At 37.1% G+C, this 17,848-nt stretch overlaps 2 protein-coding genes across 2 annotated transcripts; one reads left to right on the plus strand and one right to left on the minus strand.

Annotated features, from left to right (window-relative positions):
- The first annotated feature begins 606 nt into the window (after positions 1-606).
- Positions 607-15,847, plus strand: LOC122414646 (facilitated trehalose transporter Tret1-like). The gene is made up of 5 exons (XM_043426118.1): positions 607-1,117; positions 11,765-11,988; positions 12,470-12,883; positions 13,598-14,184; positions 15,156-15,847. The coding sequence occupies exons 1-5, from the start codon at positions 1,083-1,085 to the stop codon at positions 15,477-15,479; spliced, it is 1,584 nt and encodes a 527-aa protein (XP_043282053.1). The 5' UTR covers positions 607-1,082; the 3' UTR covers positions 15,480-15,847.
- A 269-nt stretch (positions 15,848-16,116) lies between these two features.
- LOC122414650 (uncharacterized) lies at positions 16,117-17,121 on the minus strand. The gene is made up of 2 exons (XM_043426134.1): positions 16,540-17,121; positions 16,117-16,477 (listed from the first exon to the last, which is right to left on the minus strand). The coding sequence occupies exons 1-2, from the start codon at positions 16,665-16,667 to the stop codon at positions 16,135-16,137; spliced, it is 471 nt and encodes a 156-aa protein (XP_043282069.1). The 5' UTR covers positions 16,668-17,121; the 3' UTR covers positions 16,117-16,134.
- Between the last annotated feature and the right edge of the window lie 727 nt (positions 17,122-17,848).

Consider the following 17,848-nt stretch of genomic DNA (forward strand, 5'->3'; position numbering starts at 1 on the left):
GAAAATAATTCAAAGTTTCAATACAACGGGCAACATCATGCAAAAAATTGTGCATAGCTTCCCTCGTGAATCATCGCCTTGAATTGCGACGTTTTCCAATCACCCCCTTCGATCAGTTGATGCGAACAATTCGAACCGTTTAAAATCCCTTCCTTCAGTAAATTTTATGCTAATTTCGTCGCTGTTCTTGACTAACAGAACAGGCTTTCCGCACGGTTTTCTCGTCAATCTAATTACAAGAACGTCAGTGTTGACACGTTTTTTCGTAATAGCTGGTCATTTGGACCCTCCCGACACGAGCTATCGTCAAAATAGCGTGTCAAAGAGCAGAAACTCAATATTCTCAATCGCCCTTGTCTCTTCTGACACCAAGGAAAACTGGAATCGTTACGAAGAGCTGGAGAATGAAAAAATGAGATCCGTCGTGAATCGGCACACGTTTGCTGTGTTTACAATATTTTTATTGATCGAACGATACGAAAACGAAGATTGATTATTTACGTTTATGCAGCGAAGATATCGAGGGAGGGAGACCGGGAGATCCTGGAGGGAGAAAGCGCGGAATGTACAAATGTGCCGGTAAGACTTTCAGTTGGAAAGCCTGAAGTCCCCGGACAGTTGTCGGTTGCGGGCGACGCGACGACGACACAGCGCGAAGCACTGCCGATATTTTAGTTTCCATAAAAATCAGACGTTTTTTCGATTCTGTAGATTCGTCACTTTTCTACGTTTGCATAATCAATCTTCAAGAACTACTGCCCAGTGTCAGTAAAATCTTGTTTCATCTCGAATATCTTGGTCCGTTATTCTTCGTAATCGGTCAGAGTCGAGGAATCGAAACGGAAGCATCGCGAAGCACGAGAGCAATGCAACGCAATAAATTGAATAAATGAGCCGGTAGAACCGGAATTTTTGCGAAGAAACACAAATATTCATCGATTTCGAGGACACGCGTGAAATGAAGGTTAAACTGCGATAGTGAAACAGTGAGGTGAGCACATTCTGGTCAATGCCACAGCCGAGCCATATCGTGCATTCGTGAAACAAGATTTCAGGACCTCGACAAATAACTCGGCCACGAAATGACCCTCGCAGAAACCATCACCGAACCGGCCAGGTAATTCGTTCGTTCAATCTTTCATTTTATTAATCGAGTTTTTTTCTGCTTGCTCCATCTGCTCAGCACTTCCTTTTGAAATATCGTATCGTAGCGTCCTAGCACTTCGACCGTGATTGAAATACCCTTGAGGTCGTGTAACGCAGCCTCTTATTATGACAACAATGACTGTTGACTGCACTCATTGGAATGAAAGTTCAAAAGACCTTTTCACTGCTATTTGAATTAACAATTAATAAGATTTCATACTTTATTATTGTTCTTCAAAAGATTCTTTTCGTTGTAGGAAACAGTAAAATTTTTTCTTCTATATAATGGAAAAAATCTTGCTGCTAAACACTACTGAAACGTTGATCGGATCGTGTAGGAAATCATGTCAAGTCTTGGGACCATAAAACGTGGAGTTTGTAGAGAAACACACGTGCAAACTTTCTCTTTATTTTTCGCTTATGTCATATTCGCTCTCCAATATTTGGTGTGTCTGCGATTGATTCTAACTAAAGATTCAACGAGGGATATATTCATAAAAGCTTGGCCTAATTCTTGATTTTCGACTCTTCAAAATCCTTTTTCGTGATTGTCAGTTTACAGTTCGAACATACGAGAAACGTGCTGCAAACCCAATCGGAAACGTACGCACGTAATATTCTTTCGTTGTTTTTTCTCGAGTTTGTTAATTTCAGAGTTTAATCTCGTAAGAAATTCGCGCAGCATCCCTCATCACTTCTCCATTTTTACTTCTTTCATAATTGTTCATAATTTTTATTTTTACAATCGAACTTCCGCAAAAGAAATGACAGGCATTGAATTCTTGGACAAACATTTATTTCGAGATATCTTTCAACTCGATTGACGGTGTCTTTATGACGACAAGTCATTTCGGCTCAAAGCATTACCTTAATCTTTGCCAGTAATACACTTTGTCGCAAATCGTAGTTAGGTGCAGTCTACCGTTAGCCTTCATCACGTTCACGCTTATTCACACTGCCAACTGAAGGAAACAAAACGAAGCATTGACATTAAAGTCGCAATCATTTGTAACGACATCTACTTCGAAGATGTTATGCAACAATGTCGAAAATTTCATTACCTTATTCGAGAGATTGAAACTATTTGAAAAAGCGAACGTCGACTCGACGTTCAGGGTACAGAATGAGAAACTTCATACCGCGCAAATCATGGCATCATCGAGAGCCATCATCAATAGACATTCGATGATTATCGATTGGATTCTATCGTAAGAACAGCAAGAAAAATTACTCATCGAACTACATGAATTTTTTTCGATGAAAGTTTGGGAAATTCAACATTTTCTTTCCTTAAGGTAGTTCATGCACGACACGATTTTCTTGAGAAAGTCTTGATATTTACACAGAGTTTAAGTGGATAGTCGACTGACAAACATATCAAATTTTAAGGGGTTCGTCCTACTGGTTATTGAGACAAACGTGTTTAAATATATGAAGAAAAATACACAGGGTTATAGGGACTGTGCGTAAAAAATCGTTTATCTTTCCATATAGCGAATGAACGCTTCTTACGAAGTTTATGAAAAAGTACACAATAACAACGAAGTATATAATGAAGGTTTGGGAAAAAATTCGAGACGATTGTCTTACCAGTAATAAAGATTGAACGAAATTGGTAATGAGCACTCGTATCACCTCACATTTTCTTATTTCGGCATTTCGTTTCTTCTTGGCTTGGCCAATACCTGTCATAGCCATCCGTCTTTTTATTAAGGTAACTCCTGTACTGCATGCTAGTCAAATGAGTGCTAAATTTTCAAAACGCTTTTAGACCAAGTTTAACGTACCGATTAAATGAATTGTTAGTAAAATTAAATAAATATTCCAGCATATCTTATTAAGATGTAAAAATATTGAAAACGCTAGTTTTGCAAAACGATCAACTGACTGATAAATACAAATTTTCACGCCGACACATTTTCACTGGTATTTTTCAAAGAATTATCTGCGTTTTTTGTGATCGATTTTATTCCAACAAGTCTCATTTTGTTCGACAACTGGTCCTCTATGAATCCACCATGTAGTTGTTTTTTTTAACTCGATCGTTTCACTGGTGCAGCTAATTGTTCATTAAGTGAAAAAACTTTTTCATTCATAATTTCTCTCAGGAATGAGTTTAAAGGAAAATCTACGTGGTGAATTCGTAGAGGATCAGTTGAGGAACAAAATGAGACTTGGTGCAATAAAATCGGTTAAAAAATAGAGATGATTCTTTGAAAAATACCTGTGAAAATGTGTCATCATGAAAATTTGCATCTATCAGTTGACAGTTTTGCAAAACTATCATTTTAAATATTTTTTTACGTTAATAAAATATGCTTGAATACATATCTACTAACAATAAGTTTAATCGGTACGTTGAACTTGGTCTAAAAGCGTTTTGAAAATTTAGCACTCATTTGACTAGCATGCAGTACAGCAGTTACCTTAATACTTTTTTCTTGATCCCTTTCCCTTTGTGTTTACCCTTTGTCCTGTCTAGTGTGATTTTTTACATAAAAAACTATAGTATTTTAGCCAGGGACGATTGAAATTTGGGGTTCAGTCAGTGATGGATCCCCGATGAATTAATGGTTTGTAATTTCATTCGGCAAAAGATAAGTTGAAAAAATTTATTTACAATTTCGAATTGATAACTATGACTTTAAAGTGATTATAAGTTCAATAGTGAGAAATTCTCTTTTATTCTTCAGAGTGAGAAAAAAAATTTAGAAATGAGAATTGGCACGATCGGGGATTGAAGTGGGAGTTGAAAAAGTTTTTTTTACTATGAAATTAACGCGCGAAAAAATCTGAGGCGAATGAAACGAACGTTGTAATGTTTACTATTCACTAATGTGTGGCAAAAGGCTACGCAGGCGGTGGTAGAATCACGTAAAGAACGGTGAAAGTCGCCGGTGTATAAAAGTCGTGTTTCGAGTACCGAATCCAATAACATTCCAGCTGTAATACACCCATAAATACTCCTGAAGCTATTTCAACTCGAGCCTTGTTTCGTGGCAGTTAAAATAATTATGATGAGAACCTAAATGATTTGCAGTTTTGCTATTGATGTAGGAGTGCAATAACTTTTCTCAATATTTCATTGCTAATTCATGTTCAGATTTAAAAAATTTATTTCTCGTTCGAATAATTTGAATTTTATTCAGCACCGCACTGATCGTTATGCCAATCGTCAATATTTTTTTGCCCATCCGACCGAGGGTCGATGACAATTTACTTTCTTTCCAATTTTTCGCAATATCCCAAATATTTTTTTCTCAATTATTGAATCATGTGAATTTTGACGAGGACTTTGAAAGAGAACATTTTTTACTGTTGAAAATATTTTGAAACACGAAAAACCATTGGAGATTGGCAGAGCCTTGAATGATGTGAAAATCTCATTACACATTTTTAATCATCAAGTGAGTCATTATTACCGGAGGTTAAGTGAAATAATTACGATTGTAAATTGCTCAGATTGCGCCAGCAAAGTTGTGAGCTCGAAACGATTGTTTCCATCGGCAGGTTCAGTGTTTTTTTCCTACATGAACTTGCTCGAGCCTCGGGATGTTGCATTCGCGGTTCAACGTTTCATTCTGGCGGCCTACGCATGCTCTGAATTGAGCACAATTCACACCTCGCCTCGTCGTATTGTTGTGAACGTCGAGTCACGCGGGAAGAGTAATTCGTTTGGAGTTATGCAAGCCCAGAAACGCTGGTGGTATTGCGATGAGAGCAATGTTATTGTTTCTCTCACCTGACTCCGAATCGTGCTCGACATTTCGAGTTCGATCGCGAAGCTGAATCGCTCAAGACAAAAACATTATTTCCCTGGGAAGAGTAATTTTTAAGCTAAAAACTTCAGTTAGTTAAAGATCAAAAAATAGAGCAAATTCTTCTAATCTTGGGAACAACGAACTTAAAAGTCGAGATCATTTTCTCACGAATAACGATACAACAATTGTTCAAACTGGAAACTCTCAATGAGAGTTCGACGTGAAATTTCCTCGTTGAAAAATTAAGGCCTTAAAAGCTGATGAAAATGTCAGCAAAAATAGAAAAATTCTCTATTGATCATTCATCAGGATCGTAATTTTATTTTATCTTTTTAATATATTTTTTTAAATAATATAAGAGATAACATTTTTAAAATAAATAAATTGTTGAAAAACTCCCAGGATGCTGAGCAGTTTGAGAAGAAACTGGACGACTCGAGAGGATCACAGCTTCTCTGCTTAATCGACAAATCCAGTTCGATGTTATCGGTCTAAAATGAGCTGCATGAATATACTATGGACATTTAAGGAGTTTCGGTACAGGCGATACAATGTTGCCATGCTAAACCATGCTAAAAACATAAAAAATTTCAAAAAGTTTAGAATTTTATAAAATTTGGTGAACATATTCTTTAGTGCCAAATTTGACAATACAAATTTTTTAAGATTTTTCTTCTACACAGTTATCGAGTAATTGATCACTAAAGTTTACGTGTATAAGCATAGCGTTTCCATATATATAGGTATACATTCCGGGCATAAGAAATCTGCTTTAATGCGTAATTACTCGATAACTAAGTAGAAGAAAATTTTGAAAAAATTTGTGTTTTCGCACTTGATGTTGAAGAACATTATCACCAAATTTGATCAATTTCTTAATATTTTGACTTCTGTACCGAAACTCCTTAAGGATATATTGCACAGGCGATACAATGTTGCCATGCTAAACCATGCTAAAAACATAAAAAAATTCAAAATGATCAGAATTTTATAAAATTTGGTGAACATATTCTTTAGTGCCAAATTTGACAATACAATTTTTTTAAGATTTTTCTTCTGTACAGTTATCGAGTGATTGATCACTAAAGTTCACGTGTATAAGCATAGCGTTTCCATATATATAGGTATACATTCCGGGCATAAGAAATCTGCTTTAATGCGTAATTACTTGATAACTAAACAGAAGAAAAATTTGAAAAAATTTGTGTTTTCGCACTTGATGTTGAAAAACATTATCACCAAATTTGATCAATTTCTAATTATTTCGACTTTTGTATCATTCACCCTTAATTATTTGCTATTCACCGGCATAATTGGAAGCTGATCCTAAGAAATGTGTCAATAATAAACCAGTCCTTAAAGTTTCTCTCACGCTCTCGTGTCCGTCATTTTTTCTGGAGTCTTCGTACGTACAAATGGATAGCGTATGCAGAAAAAAAGTTGATTTTGTCGATCGACAAAATCCGGCTTTATTGATCCGCTCGAAATTGAATTGACTTTTTTCATAAGCAATTCAGGCTTCCGGTTGGATGACGCGTAATGTTATAGCGTCCCTGCGCCGACGTTTCGCAAGCGTTCCAGCTTGCATCATCGAAGCAATATTATTTTTACTTCTCCGATCATAAAATCAGAGGCATTTCAAAAGACCTTTCAATGGAATTTTATATTCGCTTTTTCACAAAGGAGTCATAAAAAATATAAGCTAACATAAAACAAAATAGAAACACGATTTTAATGGAGTTATGAAGCTTAAGGAGGAACATCAGCTTCACGTAAAGTGAGGCTATGTAAATACGAATTCCATTGTTTATTTCTAAGTTATCCAGGTTATGTGAACCATGTTTGCTTTGTTTATAAGGAATTAACCCCCAAAAAACGTCTTTTTGGGTGGAATTTATGGGAAATATAAAAAAAATGGCAGAACGAAACGACCTTCAATTTTGCACACTTTTGAGTTCAAACTGTGGAAAAGTACTTTTTTCTGACCAATTAATTTTGGAAAAAAGGTTTGGAAATTATTAACTAAAATCATTTTTCTCAAGCTCAAGTTCCTCCTTAATAAACGAAGAAACGCAGAAAAAACCTTGATCGAGTTCTAGTGAAACATCCCGATACTGTAAACCGTATTATTCGTTGCTTCAAATAGCCATTCGCTTCGCAATAAATTGATTCAGGAATAAATTTCGTGAAAATTGAAAAAAAATTGAAAAAAAAACGAATTACAGGCGGAGTCCCATCTCTAAAAAATCTACAGGAAAAAAGCCAATGGAAGAGAACTCGATCGATCCAGATAACTCGCTTAAAATCGATCATTCGAGAATGGCGTTTCGCTGCCACAGTGGATCAACGATTTAAATCATAATCCATGACTTTTGAAAAACTTATGTCTGCGAAAAGTAATGCAAGGGCGCAGTAGAATTGCTTTTCAACATTGTCGGAAAGATTACTCGTGTAAGATAATACGATTTTTCGAACTTTGTAGATTTCAGTACGACTTTTTCCAGGTATTTTACATTACAATCGTTCAGTGTCAATATACGAACATTGAGCACAAACCGATCGATGGAAATGTTGCGTCTGCATGCGTGCTTCCATACGGCTTAATGAATAAGATTTATATCTAAGACAGTGCGTTAGCCTTATCTGATTGTCATGGCAGATGTTTGAACGGATAAACTATTCTTACGAGTGAAATACGTCCGATTAACGCGGGGTTTGAACGTAATCCAAGCTCGTAGCAAATTGATTCGTATTTTCGTGGAAAGATATTCCTTGCACACACTTTTAAGAAGCTTTTCTCCTCATTTATCTCGTTATCTCAACAAATATTTTTGCATTTCTCAAGAATCACGGCTTATTCATCAACGACGAAGTTTTATCTCTCGTGGATAAGATCATGCTTCGACGTCCAAATTTTCCTCAACTTTACCTCTTGAATCACGTAATGATGAAAAGTTTAAGCACAGTGCGATTTCCCAAAAATATATAAAATCCAATAATCAGTTCACGCGACCCGAGTCACAGATGTCACCCCGCCACGTTATTAAGGAGTTTCGGTACAGGCGATACAATGTTGCCATGCTAACCCATGCTAAAAAAATTTAAAAATTCAAAAAGTTCAGAATTTTATAAAATTTGGTGAACATATTCTTTAGTGCCAAATTTGACTATAAAAATTTTTTAAAATTTTTCTTCTACACAGTTATCGAGTAATTGATCACTAAAGTTCACGTGTATAAGCATAGCGTTTCCATATATATAGGTATACATTCCGGGCATAAGAAATCTGCTTTAATGCGTAATTACTCGATAACTAAGTAGAAAAAAATTTTGAAAAAATTTGTGTTTTCGCACTTGATGTTGAAGAACATTATCACCAAATTTCATCAATTTCTTAACATTTAGACTTTTGTACCGAAACTCCTTAAGCAATTCGAGTAAACAGGTTTATATCACGCGGTACGTAAATGGACGCTTTTGCGTATGCTTCGCGTACACAAAACCCCCATTTCCATACCTCGTAATATAAAATTTCGTATAACACGCGTACGAAAAACTTTTTCGTCCTAGTGTTATAATGTACTATTTTTTTCATATTTTTTCCCGGACTTCAACGTCGGGGAATAATTGTCGAGCACCACTCGACGAAAACAATTCGTCAGATTCTACGACTATTTTTCGATAGCGTTGAAAAGAGTTTTTTTTGCTGTACTCGCAAATGTTTATTCATTTTTTCCACAGTAGTCGAAAAAAAACTTTAGTGTTTTCTGGCGTAGTTATAAATTTTAGAAAAAAGCTGCGAGTATTTCCCGTTGTAGTTGGCGACCTGAAAAACTATTTGCTGCTGTAATCGAAAACAAATTTAAGTATTTCTCGCTGTGGTAAAAAAATTTACTCATTTTTCTCACATCAGTTGAAAAATCCTTAATTTCTTGCTTCATTTGCAAATTTTCATTCATTTTTCCTGCTTTTTTCAAACGTCTTCAAGAGCATGGATCAGTCGGCTAACCTCACTTGGAATTTTCGAAATCGAAATTCTTTGACACGGTTTCATCGATTAAAAAAAGGTTTTGTCAGCCTACGCAGGACGATGGCGAAAATCGGCTGACACAACTTTTTTTTAATCCGTCAAACCGTGTCAAAGAATTTCGATTTCGAAATTGCAACTGTCTCTCTCACTCACGGTCGCGATATAACGACTGATCCATCCTCTTAAAAACATTTCACGCTATGATTTCGAAACGAATTTTTTGACGTTGCTCTCGCAAACTTCGACGAATTGGTCCCGCACTGAATTCGTCGCAAATCAACGTCAAAGTTGAAAGCAACGAGTAGGCTCCCTTCTGACTTCCTTATTAGAAAATCATGTCCGACGATCGAATTCGTTCTCAACTAAAAGGCAAAAGATGCTCGGTCATCATTTTTTAACGATATGAAACCTCGTAAGTTTTCAAATGAATCGCACGTCGTTCCGGACTTGAGTCGCGATCGTACTTTTTTCGGTAGTCAGCCAGTTCACTATCATAATTTTCATACTTTCTAGTCGCATTTCTGAATTGAATAATTGAATTGAAAATATGAATGCAAAGTAAGTAAACCACTGGAATCGTGTTTAAATTTCTGTGTTGTAACCCCGAGATCTCAGCGAGAAAAGGACTTTGGATCACAGCGAAAAGGGTCCGAAACATAGCAAATGATGACGACAATTATTCGGTAAAATAAAAACTATAAATTCGCAAACAAAGTTCGTATCAAGCATTCAACGAAAATCGAACCACGAGCACAAAGAATCTCCGAAATCTCATTATTTTTCACCTTTTTTCTTGAGCTACCGCGACGAAACTTTTGTAAATTTTTTTCACATCGTCAAAAGTGGCAGATTCATCATTTTTTCTCTGAAACAATCAGCGAAATTTTTCCTACGCCGATTTCCTCGTTTTTCGACAAACCGGTATTTTTTTGTGTCAACTCTGACGGTAGAGTTTTATTGAAAAGTTATCCAAAAAAAGTTAACAACAAAGCAGCACTTCAATTTAAAGCAGCAGGAAAAAATTTCCGTTGCATTTCAATTACAGGAACGTCAACGTAATGAAGAAATGCTAAAAAGTAATTGTTCTTATTCATGCGTTTCATTTGAATATCTGCGAAATGAGGCTAATCGGTTCAGGGAATGGCTAATCCTGTTTTTTTCTGCGCTTCCTACCTCGATAAATCGTTTATTATATTCAACTGGAGAGATGGCATGCAATGGTTGGATCAAAATTAATTGGAAAATGACAAAGGAATAAAATTGTAGATATTTTGAAAATTTTTTTTCCACCCTCAAATTTAACGCAATGCGATAATGTTTTTTGCTATAATAACTCGTGCTCTAAATCGTTCGGTGTAAAATGTTGATTTAGACGCGATTAGAAGTATAAATACGAGTGATTGAAGGAGATTGCAGCTGTCAAGTGGATTCTGTATTCAGGGCATGTTCTCAGAATTCTGTGGTCCTTCGGTGAGTACATCGGCTTTACGTAACTCATACACCTGCAAATTATACGAGTACATGGACCTGCGGGTGTTCATTCGTCTCGCTTTTCCTCGCACTCGCCCTCCCTTTCTCTCCCTCTCTATCTTTCTCTTGCATTTTCCTCTCTTCTACAATCCTTTCAAAAGATGAATGTAGGTGAAGGTAAGATGCCCAAAGCATTTTGCCGCGTTACTACTGCACTCAATCTCTGTCAGATTTCTTTCTCTCTTTCTCTCTTTGTGGAATAGTGTATCTGGAAAAGTTTCATTGCACTTTATCGATGCAATGGTTCGATGAGTTTGAACGAAGATTGAAAAATTCACTGCTTTCATTCGCAGCTTCTACTTTCATATTTTTGTAACATTTTTTAATAGTTCATTTTTTTAACTTTAAATTTTTTAGTTTTTTCAATTTTAAACGTTTTTTATTTTAATTTTAACTTTAATTTTATTAATTTAATTTAATTCAAATTAAAAATTCTTTTTTACGGTTGGTTTTCCATCAAAATATTGCGTCTTTAGCACTTGCTCAGCAACAAAGTCGTGCATCATCGTAGCCTACACCATTCATTGTCAAGCCATCAAGCAGACTGAACATTGAAACCATTTTTATTTTCTGTTCTCGTAGTTTACATATTTTCAAATATTTACATAATTTCAATTCATATTTTCATTCAATATGTACAATGGAGCTTTCGTTACCCTTACAAACACGTGATTAAACACGACTAAATGAATTCGAAGAAAAATTGAGTTTTGATAAAATCACTCAATCAGTGTAATCATTCATTCACTCGACAATCCTCGGTCGGATCAAATTTGAGTTGTGGGTTTGACAAAAATATCGAAGAACAGATTCCGATCAATTCGGCATTTTTTGAAGAAACCCTCTCATTTTGACAGTCGCATCAATTTTACTTTTGCAAATTTCAAAATTATCTTATTAATCGTTTCAATTTTTTTTTTTTTTGGAATTCTTGGAACAATTACAGGTGAAACCTTGTGGAGTGTTCAATTGATTTTGCACCGAGGCGAACACGAAGAGAGTTCGTTGTCGACGGACAGCCTTTTTGAAGTGCTCTTCTTAAAACCGTGAATGAACTAAAAGTTTATTCGCAAACTCAATTCTTCTAGGAACTGGAAACTTTTTATCTCTGAGAATTGAGTAACGCTCGCAATTAGTTTTGTACTTCGAAAATCTGTCGTGAACAGACCACACCATTGTTTTTTCAAAAAAAAAAAGAATTACTTTACAAAAAATAATAATTTTTCAAGGTCAATCACAAAATTTCTGTTTTCCGATCTCCTCGAATTCAATCGTTCGCTCACTCTTTTTTTTACAGCAACGGCACCAAGCTGGCACCTGAAAAATCGAACGGTTACACTTGCCAATTGAAGCCAATATCTCGACTGAGACAAAGCGTTCCACAAATATGTGCGGTGACCGCGAAGAATCTTCTCCTCATCACTTTCGGCTCGACCTTGGGCTTCCCTACGATTCTTCTTCCGGCATTGCAAAAAAAAAATCCTGACGTACCGGTGACGATGGATGATCTAACGTGGATAAGTAAGTCGTGCTTATTTTCATTGAATATATAAACGAATCATTTTAAACATCGTTTTTTTATTTTTTAAATATTAAAAAAAAAAATTTTAACTTGGAAAAAATATTTATTTTCCATTCGCCAAAAGAGTCTCTACCGATCGATAGTAAAATTTGCTAGGTTACGAACAAAATTTTAGAATTTTCAGTAATAAACAATCCAAATTGTTCTCTAAATCTCTGCTTTAAAAAATGATTCTCAAGATGATAAAATTCTAAGAATATTTAAAATTCTATGCCTCAAATTTTATTCACATTTTTATAAATCCTTCAGCACCTACCACAAATTTTTGCGATCTTATTTTATTCAATTCTTTTCAAATATTATAGTCCGACGTGTGAATTAAAAAAATAGTGTGCAGAAAAAAAATATTCCGAAAAATAAAACTTAGAGTAATTTCTCGTTGAGAATTTAATATTTTTTATTGTCAATAACATTCGACAGGTAGCATCAATCTGTTCGCTGTACCCCTTGGTTGTGTCGTGAGCGGGCCAGTGTCTCAACTTATAGGGAGAAAAAAATCGATGTTAATCGCAAATATCCCATTCATCGGTGCATGGTTGCTTCTCCATTATGCAACGACGTCCACCATGCTTTTCATCCCATTGGCGCTGACAGGTTTCACGGGAGGTCTGATCGAAGGACCTGTGTTGACGTACGTCGCCGAGGTGACGCAACCTCATCTCCGTGGGCTTTTATCGGCGACCTCGACCATGTCGATTATTCTTGGAATATTCACTCAGCTATTAGCCGGAAGTCTTGCTGATTGGAGAACCATAGCCCTAATAAATATCGTGTTTCCCTTGTTGTGTGCAACTGCACTGATGCTGGTTCCTGAAAGTCCCTACTGGTTGGCAGGTAAAGCGTTAAAATTCATTTCAGTATTTAGTATCAATTTATAAAATGGTTTTGTGGATTCACGTAGGGGAGACCGGGGCTGGTCGGCCAGCTTTTCAAACATTGCTTGTAAACAAGAAACTAAAAAAGATTTCAATAACCAAATGGTTGCTCCGAATAGATGCACCTTCCTCTATCTCAGATAAATAATTCAATTTCTAAATTTAAAAGCTCTTGTGTCAACCCCACGGTCGAGGCAAGTTGACTTGGTACTATTTTTACCTGATAATCAAAACTACGTATTAGTGAAATTAATAAAAATGGATAATTATCAATATTATTTATTTGATGATTCGAACACGAATAAAAAATATTGACACAAGTCAATGTAAAGATAATTTTTGTCCATCGGTGAGAGAAAAAGGAATATTTCATCCTCATCTTTGTCATCGAAATAAGAATTGCAGTTTTTACGCACATAGAATATTACATTTTTACTGGCACAGCTAGTCCTGGTCTCCCCTACTTTGGAATGGAGTCGCTGTTTGATTTTGTATAGAAACGTTAAAATTCTGCATTTTTAAATTTCTTATGTCCTCTGGTGACTAGACAAATTTTTTAGTATTTTTGGATCACGAAAAATAGGCGAAAATTCCAGGAAAATAGTTTCTTTGTACCACAAAAATTCCGGGTCGTATTTTAAGTATTTCTCAACGTTCTTCTATCGTTTTAAAGGCAAAGGGCGTGTCAAGGAGGCCATGAGGGCTCTACGTTTTTTGCGTGGATGGGTAGGCCCGGCCTACGTTCAAGAGGAGCTCCAGACAATAATGATGACGATTCAGGAGCCTTCGGATCGAGTAAACGCGAACGACCCGAAAAAGGAGAAATTTTGGAAAGCCTATTTTAGAAAATCAGTTTTGAAACCGTTCCTGCTCATAACAATCGCTTTCTTTGCCTCCGCTTTCGGGGGTTCAGCGACTCTGCAAACTTACGCGGTTTCGATATTCGAGAACATGAAATCACCGATCGACAAATACACAGCCGCGGTGTGGCTCGGTGTCGCTGAATTTGTTGGAACTCTCACCTGCGTGCTGACCATACACACTTTCGGCAAAAGAAAATTGACGTTTTTTTCCATGACTGGCACCGGTCTTTGCTTCTTGTTCAGTGCCATTTACTCGTATTTGTTGAGCTACGACCTCATCGATTCCCAGGCATGGACTTGGCTCCCCACGACCCTCCTTATTGGCTCTGCTTACCTCTCGCACGTTGGAATAAGACTGCTCGCATGGGTTCTTACCGGCGAAGTTTTTCCTGCCATGGTACGTTGCTACATCGCGAACATATTCTTATCTAAAGTCCTGAGAGTTAAACTCAAAGTTGAAAGGAAACTGAGGTGCGTGTCCCTCCTTAAAGTGGTTCGGCCGTTCCACGACTAGTCAAGTTTGCAACTACTTTATGTTGATTCATTTTAAATCTGAATTATTAATAAAATTAATAAACACTTGAATTGAGAATATTTTTGTCATAAAAATGTAATAAAATGCTTGAAAAATATCATAAAAGATCAAATTTACACTTCAACTTGACTCGACAATGATTGAGTCGATACCGGTGACAATATTTACGATATTTTATTTGCAAAAACAAGTTTATATCGGTGCAATGTAACCAGAAAAAGGAATCGAGGTCAATTCATTTAAAAAAAAGCGAAGCCACTAGACGAATGAAAGCACGTGAGTTAGTCTCAAAAATAAATTTGCTGAAATTTCCGCGATTCACGAATTTGCCCGAAGTTCAATCAGCTGTTACCAGCAGTCCAACGTGATGACGGACATCCGTTTTCGACGCGTCAAAAACTAAAGTTTTCTTCGTGCTTTCTTTCTTAAAAGCCCCGTAAGATAATGTTTTTTTTTTTTTTTTTTTTTTTAAGAAACGGAATCTGTGATAAATTTACTTCACGAAACAAACTTTTCCGAAGCTCGAACGCCGTGTAATTTTATCACAATTAATATTATTGTGAGTTCTTCCATGGGGTACCGTGTTAAAAATTCAAAATTGTAAATGTAATAATTCAAAATTTTGTCCCGTAAGAGGTTCCGGAACTGCGCTTATCGTTATCAGGGGACGTTAAACTATCATTTATCACAAAAAAGTGGAGCTTCATCATACTTGATCGAGTGGCCGAGCTACTTCAAAGTTTAGCAATAAATCGTGGCAAAATGTTTGAAAAATTGCTACTTCGAGGTCGTCGAAAATCACGCAAATTTCATATTCTTTTTTTTTGCAATAGGTGCGAGCCGGAGCAACGGGAGTCGCAGCATCGGTCGGTTACATATTCACATCGATAGCGAACAAAACCTTCCTCTACATGGTAAAAGGGATGGAGTTTTCCGGAACGTTCATTTTCTACGCGGCAATGAATCTCCTGAGCGGTATTATTCTGTACTTCATGCTGCCAGAAACCGAGGGTAGGACGCTCCGCGAGATCGAGGAACATTACGCCGGAATAAATAATCTGAAAAATAAACCGAGCGAGAAAGCGTTGTCGGATAAAGAAAAATGGGCGGCTTCAAATCCGACGCTTGTTCTCGACGACACGGAGACGAGACTGTGAATCCCTGACGATTATCGTGAAGCCTTTAATCGCTAACGAATTCGAATGCCAATTTTTATACTCATCGACTCTCTCAATCCCGCGCGAGATTCATTACTTTACGACGAACATAACAAATTAAGGACGACTTTGGTTACGTTTTTTATTAGTATGCACACGTCGTGGGTTGCGTAATTGACTATCTGCTGACTACGAGAATCCGATCGATCGGACTATACGCGATACCATCAATGTTGATTTTATCCATTTAAATGTCTGTTTGATAACGTTTCATCATCTTTGAGCTCTCGCTGAGAAACGGAGAGTATCAATTTTATTCCTCGACGATTCCGTTCGTTTTGTTAAGATAAAACTCCTCGCTTCCGTCATCGTTTGTTTACTTTTTCCTCGACCGCTAAATCTTAACGAATGGTTCATTGAGAGCTTCTGGTTTTCCTGATCGCAGGTCGATTCGCGGACGAAGATACGTACAAATGTTTATCTTAGATTTTGACCGTTACGGGATGAACTCAAACACGTACGAAATTCGATAAATGAAAATTTTGCGAAATAATTGTATTGCAAAATGAAATGAAAATAAGATAAACTTATTTTGTAAATATTCAATGTACGATACGCTTTAATAATAAAATGAAGATAAAAACTATCGAAAGATTCAAGAATTCGTTGGGCAGCTTTGAATCCGTCGGGCAGCACGGGTTCGCTCGATCAAACGATTCGAACTCTGTGTTTCTCTTTTATTCTTCGCTTCTCCATCGGTTACTGCAGAATTCTCATTTGTCGGCAGTCGAACGTCTGTTTGTGACTTTTGTGCGGTCTCGAACGGCTTGAAATACTTGTCCACGAGGTCGAGAAATTTTTCGTGTCGTAGAATCTTCAGAACGCGAAGTACCCTCTGCGGAATGCACGGCAATTTGGAAGCACGTGCTTTGGCCCGAACCACCTTTTTTCGCTTCGTTCTTCGAAGTTGAATTTTGTCCTCGTGATTTTTTTTCGACCTGGATGTGGCGTTGAGCAACTATTGAATCGAATCCGCCACTTTTTTCGGTCTCGTTCTTACCTTAATCTCGATGGCTTTCTACGGTCAACTTCGAATCCTGTGCGACGATTGCAGTGGTCGAAACTCGCCAGGGGCGAGTCCTGCAGGCAAATGATTTCTCCTTTTTTGCGTAATGCATTGCGCGCCATCGTTCCAACTCTCGATGGATCTGTTCTACGTTAATTTTTGGACATCGTCGAAAAAGGTTAAGCCAACTGTCAAATGGAGTTTCTCATGGCAATGGAAATGAAGAGATGATCCCCCGTTGCCATGGCAGCAAGTTTTTTCCAATCTTCCTCAAACGATTTGCTAATTATCCGCTTCTGCCCTGCCTCTGCCCTTCGTTCCGATAGTACTCGAATCCATGGAGGTCCCTGAGCGAACGTTGCCGTCGGTAAAGCAGATTTTGTACTCACTTTTTGTGAGCTGCAAGCTTTCTCGTTCTTCACGATCCAAGTGCATCGATTACGCGGCTTCAGTAAAGTTCAAATCCGGTTGGCTATAAAAATATTATTTTGCAATGACTTTTCAATGGAGTAAAATAGAAGTCTTCGTCGAGATGAAAATTCATTTTTTATCTTCTGTTCTTAGACGATTTACGAAGCTTCATTTTGGGCCTGTGTTGCTCCAAAATTTTTCTCGTTTTTTTTGTTCATAGCCAAGGGGGACAGCGAACGATGCAAATTTCGTGAATCTCCCACGATGGGAATCTCGAACCGGGAGCGTCAGAGTTGGCAAATTGGTTGAGGAAAGAAATTTGACACACTCGCACGTGGGTTAATTAATTACACCAACGCGAGGTTGCCTGGGCTCGAACCCCTGTCACGACGCTCATTATCCGTATGCACATTTCATTAAGAATTAATTGAACGAAAGTGTCGAGTAGCTTGAGGAAAATTCGAACAATGGGATTGGAAAAAAATAAAAGTATTTGAAAAACAATCGAATTTCGTCTCCTTCGATATCGCTTGATACACGAAAGCCTTAAAATACTCGAATCCTGAAAACAGGCACTCCGAGACTCGTTATTTCGTCAGAAATTTGAAGCACTCATTTTTCTCGGTCTCATAGAAAAATAGACAAAAGTTCCAGGCCTTGGGGAATTCGAACTCACTAAATTGCAAGGCAAGGAGCACAGCGAGGCTCGCTCAAAGTTAAAAATTCGTGGTTTCCGGGCTTCGAAAGGAAAAAAAATCTTTTTTTATTAAAAGCTTTATTCGCGGATGACAGAGTGCAAATGAAAATAGATGATGCACTAAAAACAAGTAGAGCTAAGGTTTACAAGGTAAAATCAACAAGTTGCAATGCTCCTGTTGTCGAAGCGCGTAGG

This window comes from Venturia canescens, chromosome 1, assembly GCF_019457755.1.
Source record: "Venturia canescens isolate UGA chromosome 1, ASM1945775v1, whole genome shotgun sequence".
NCBI lineage: Eukaryota > Metazoa > Arthropoda > Insecta > Hymenoptera > Ichneumonidae > Venturia > Venturia canescens.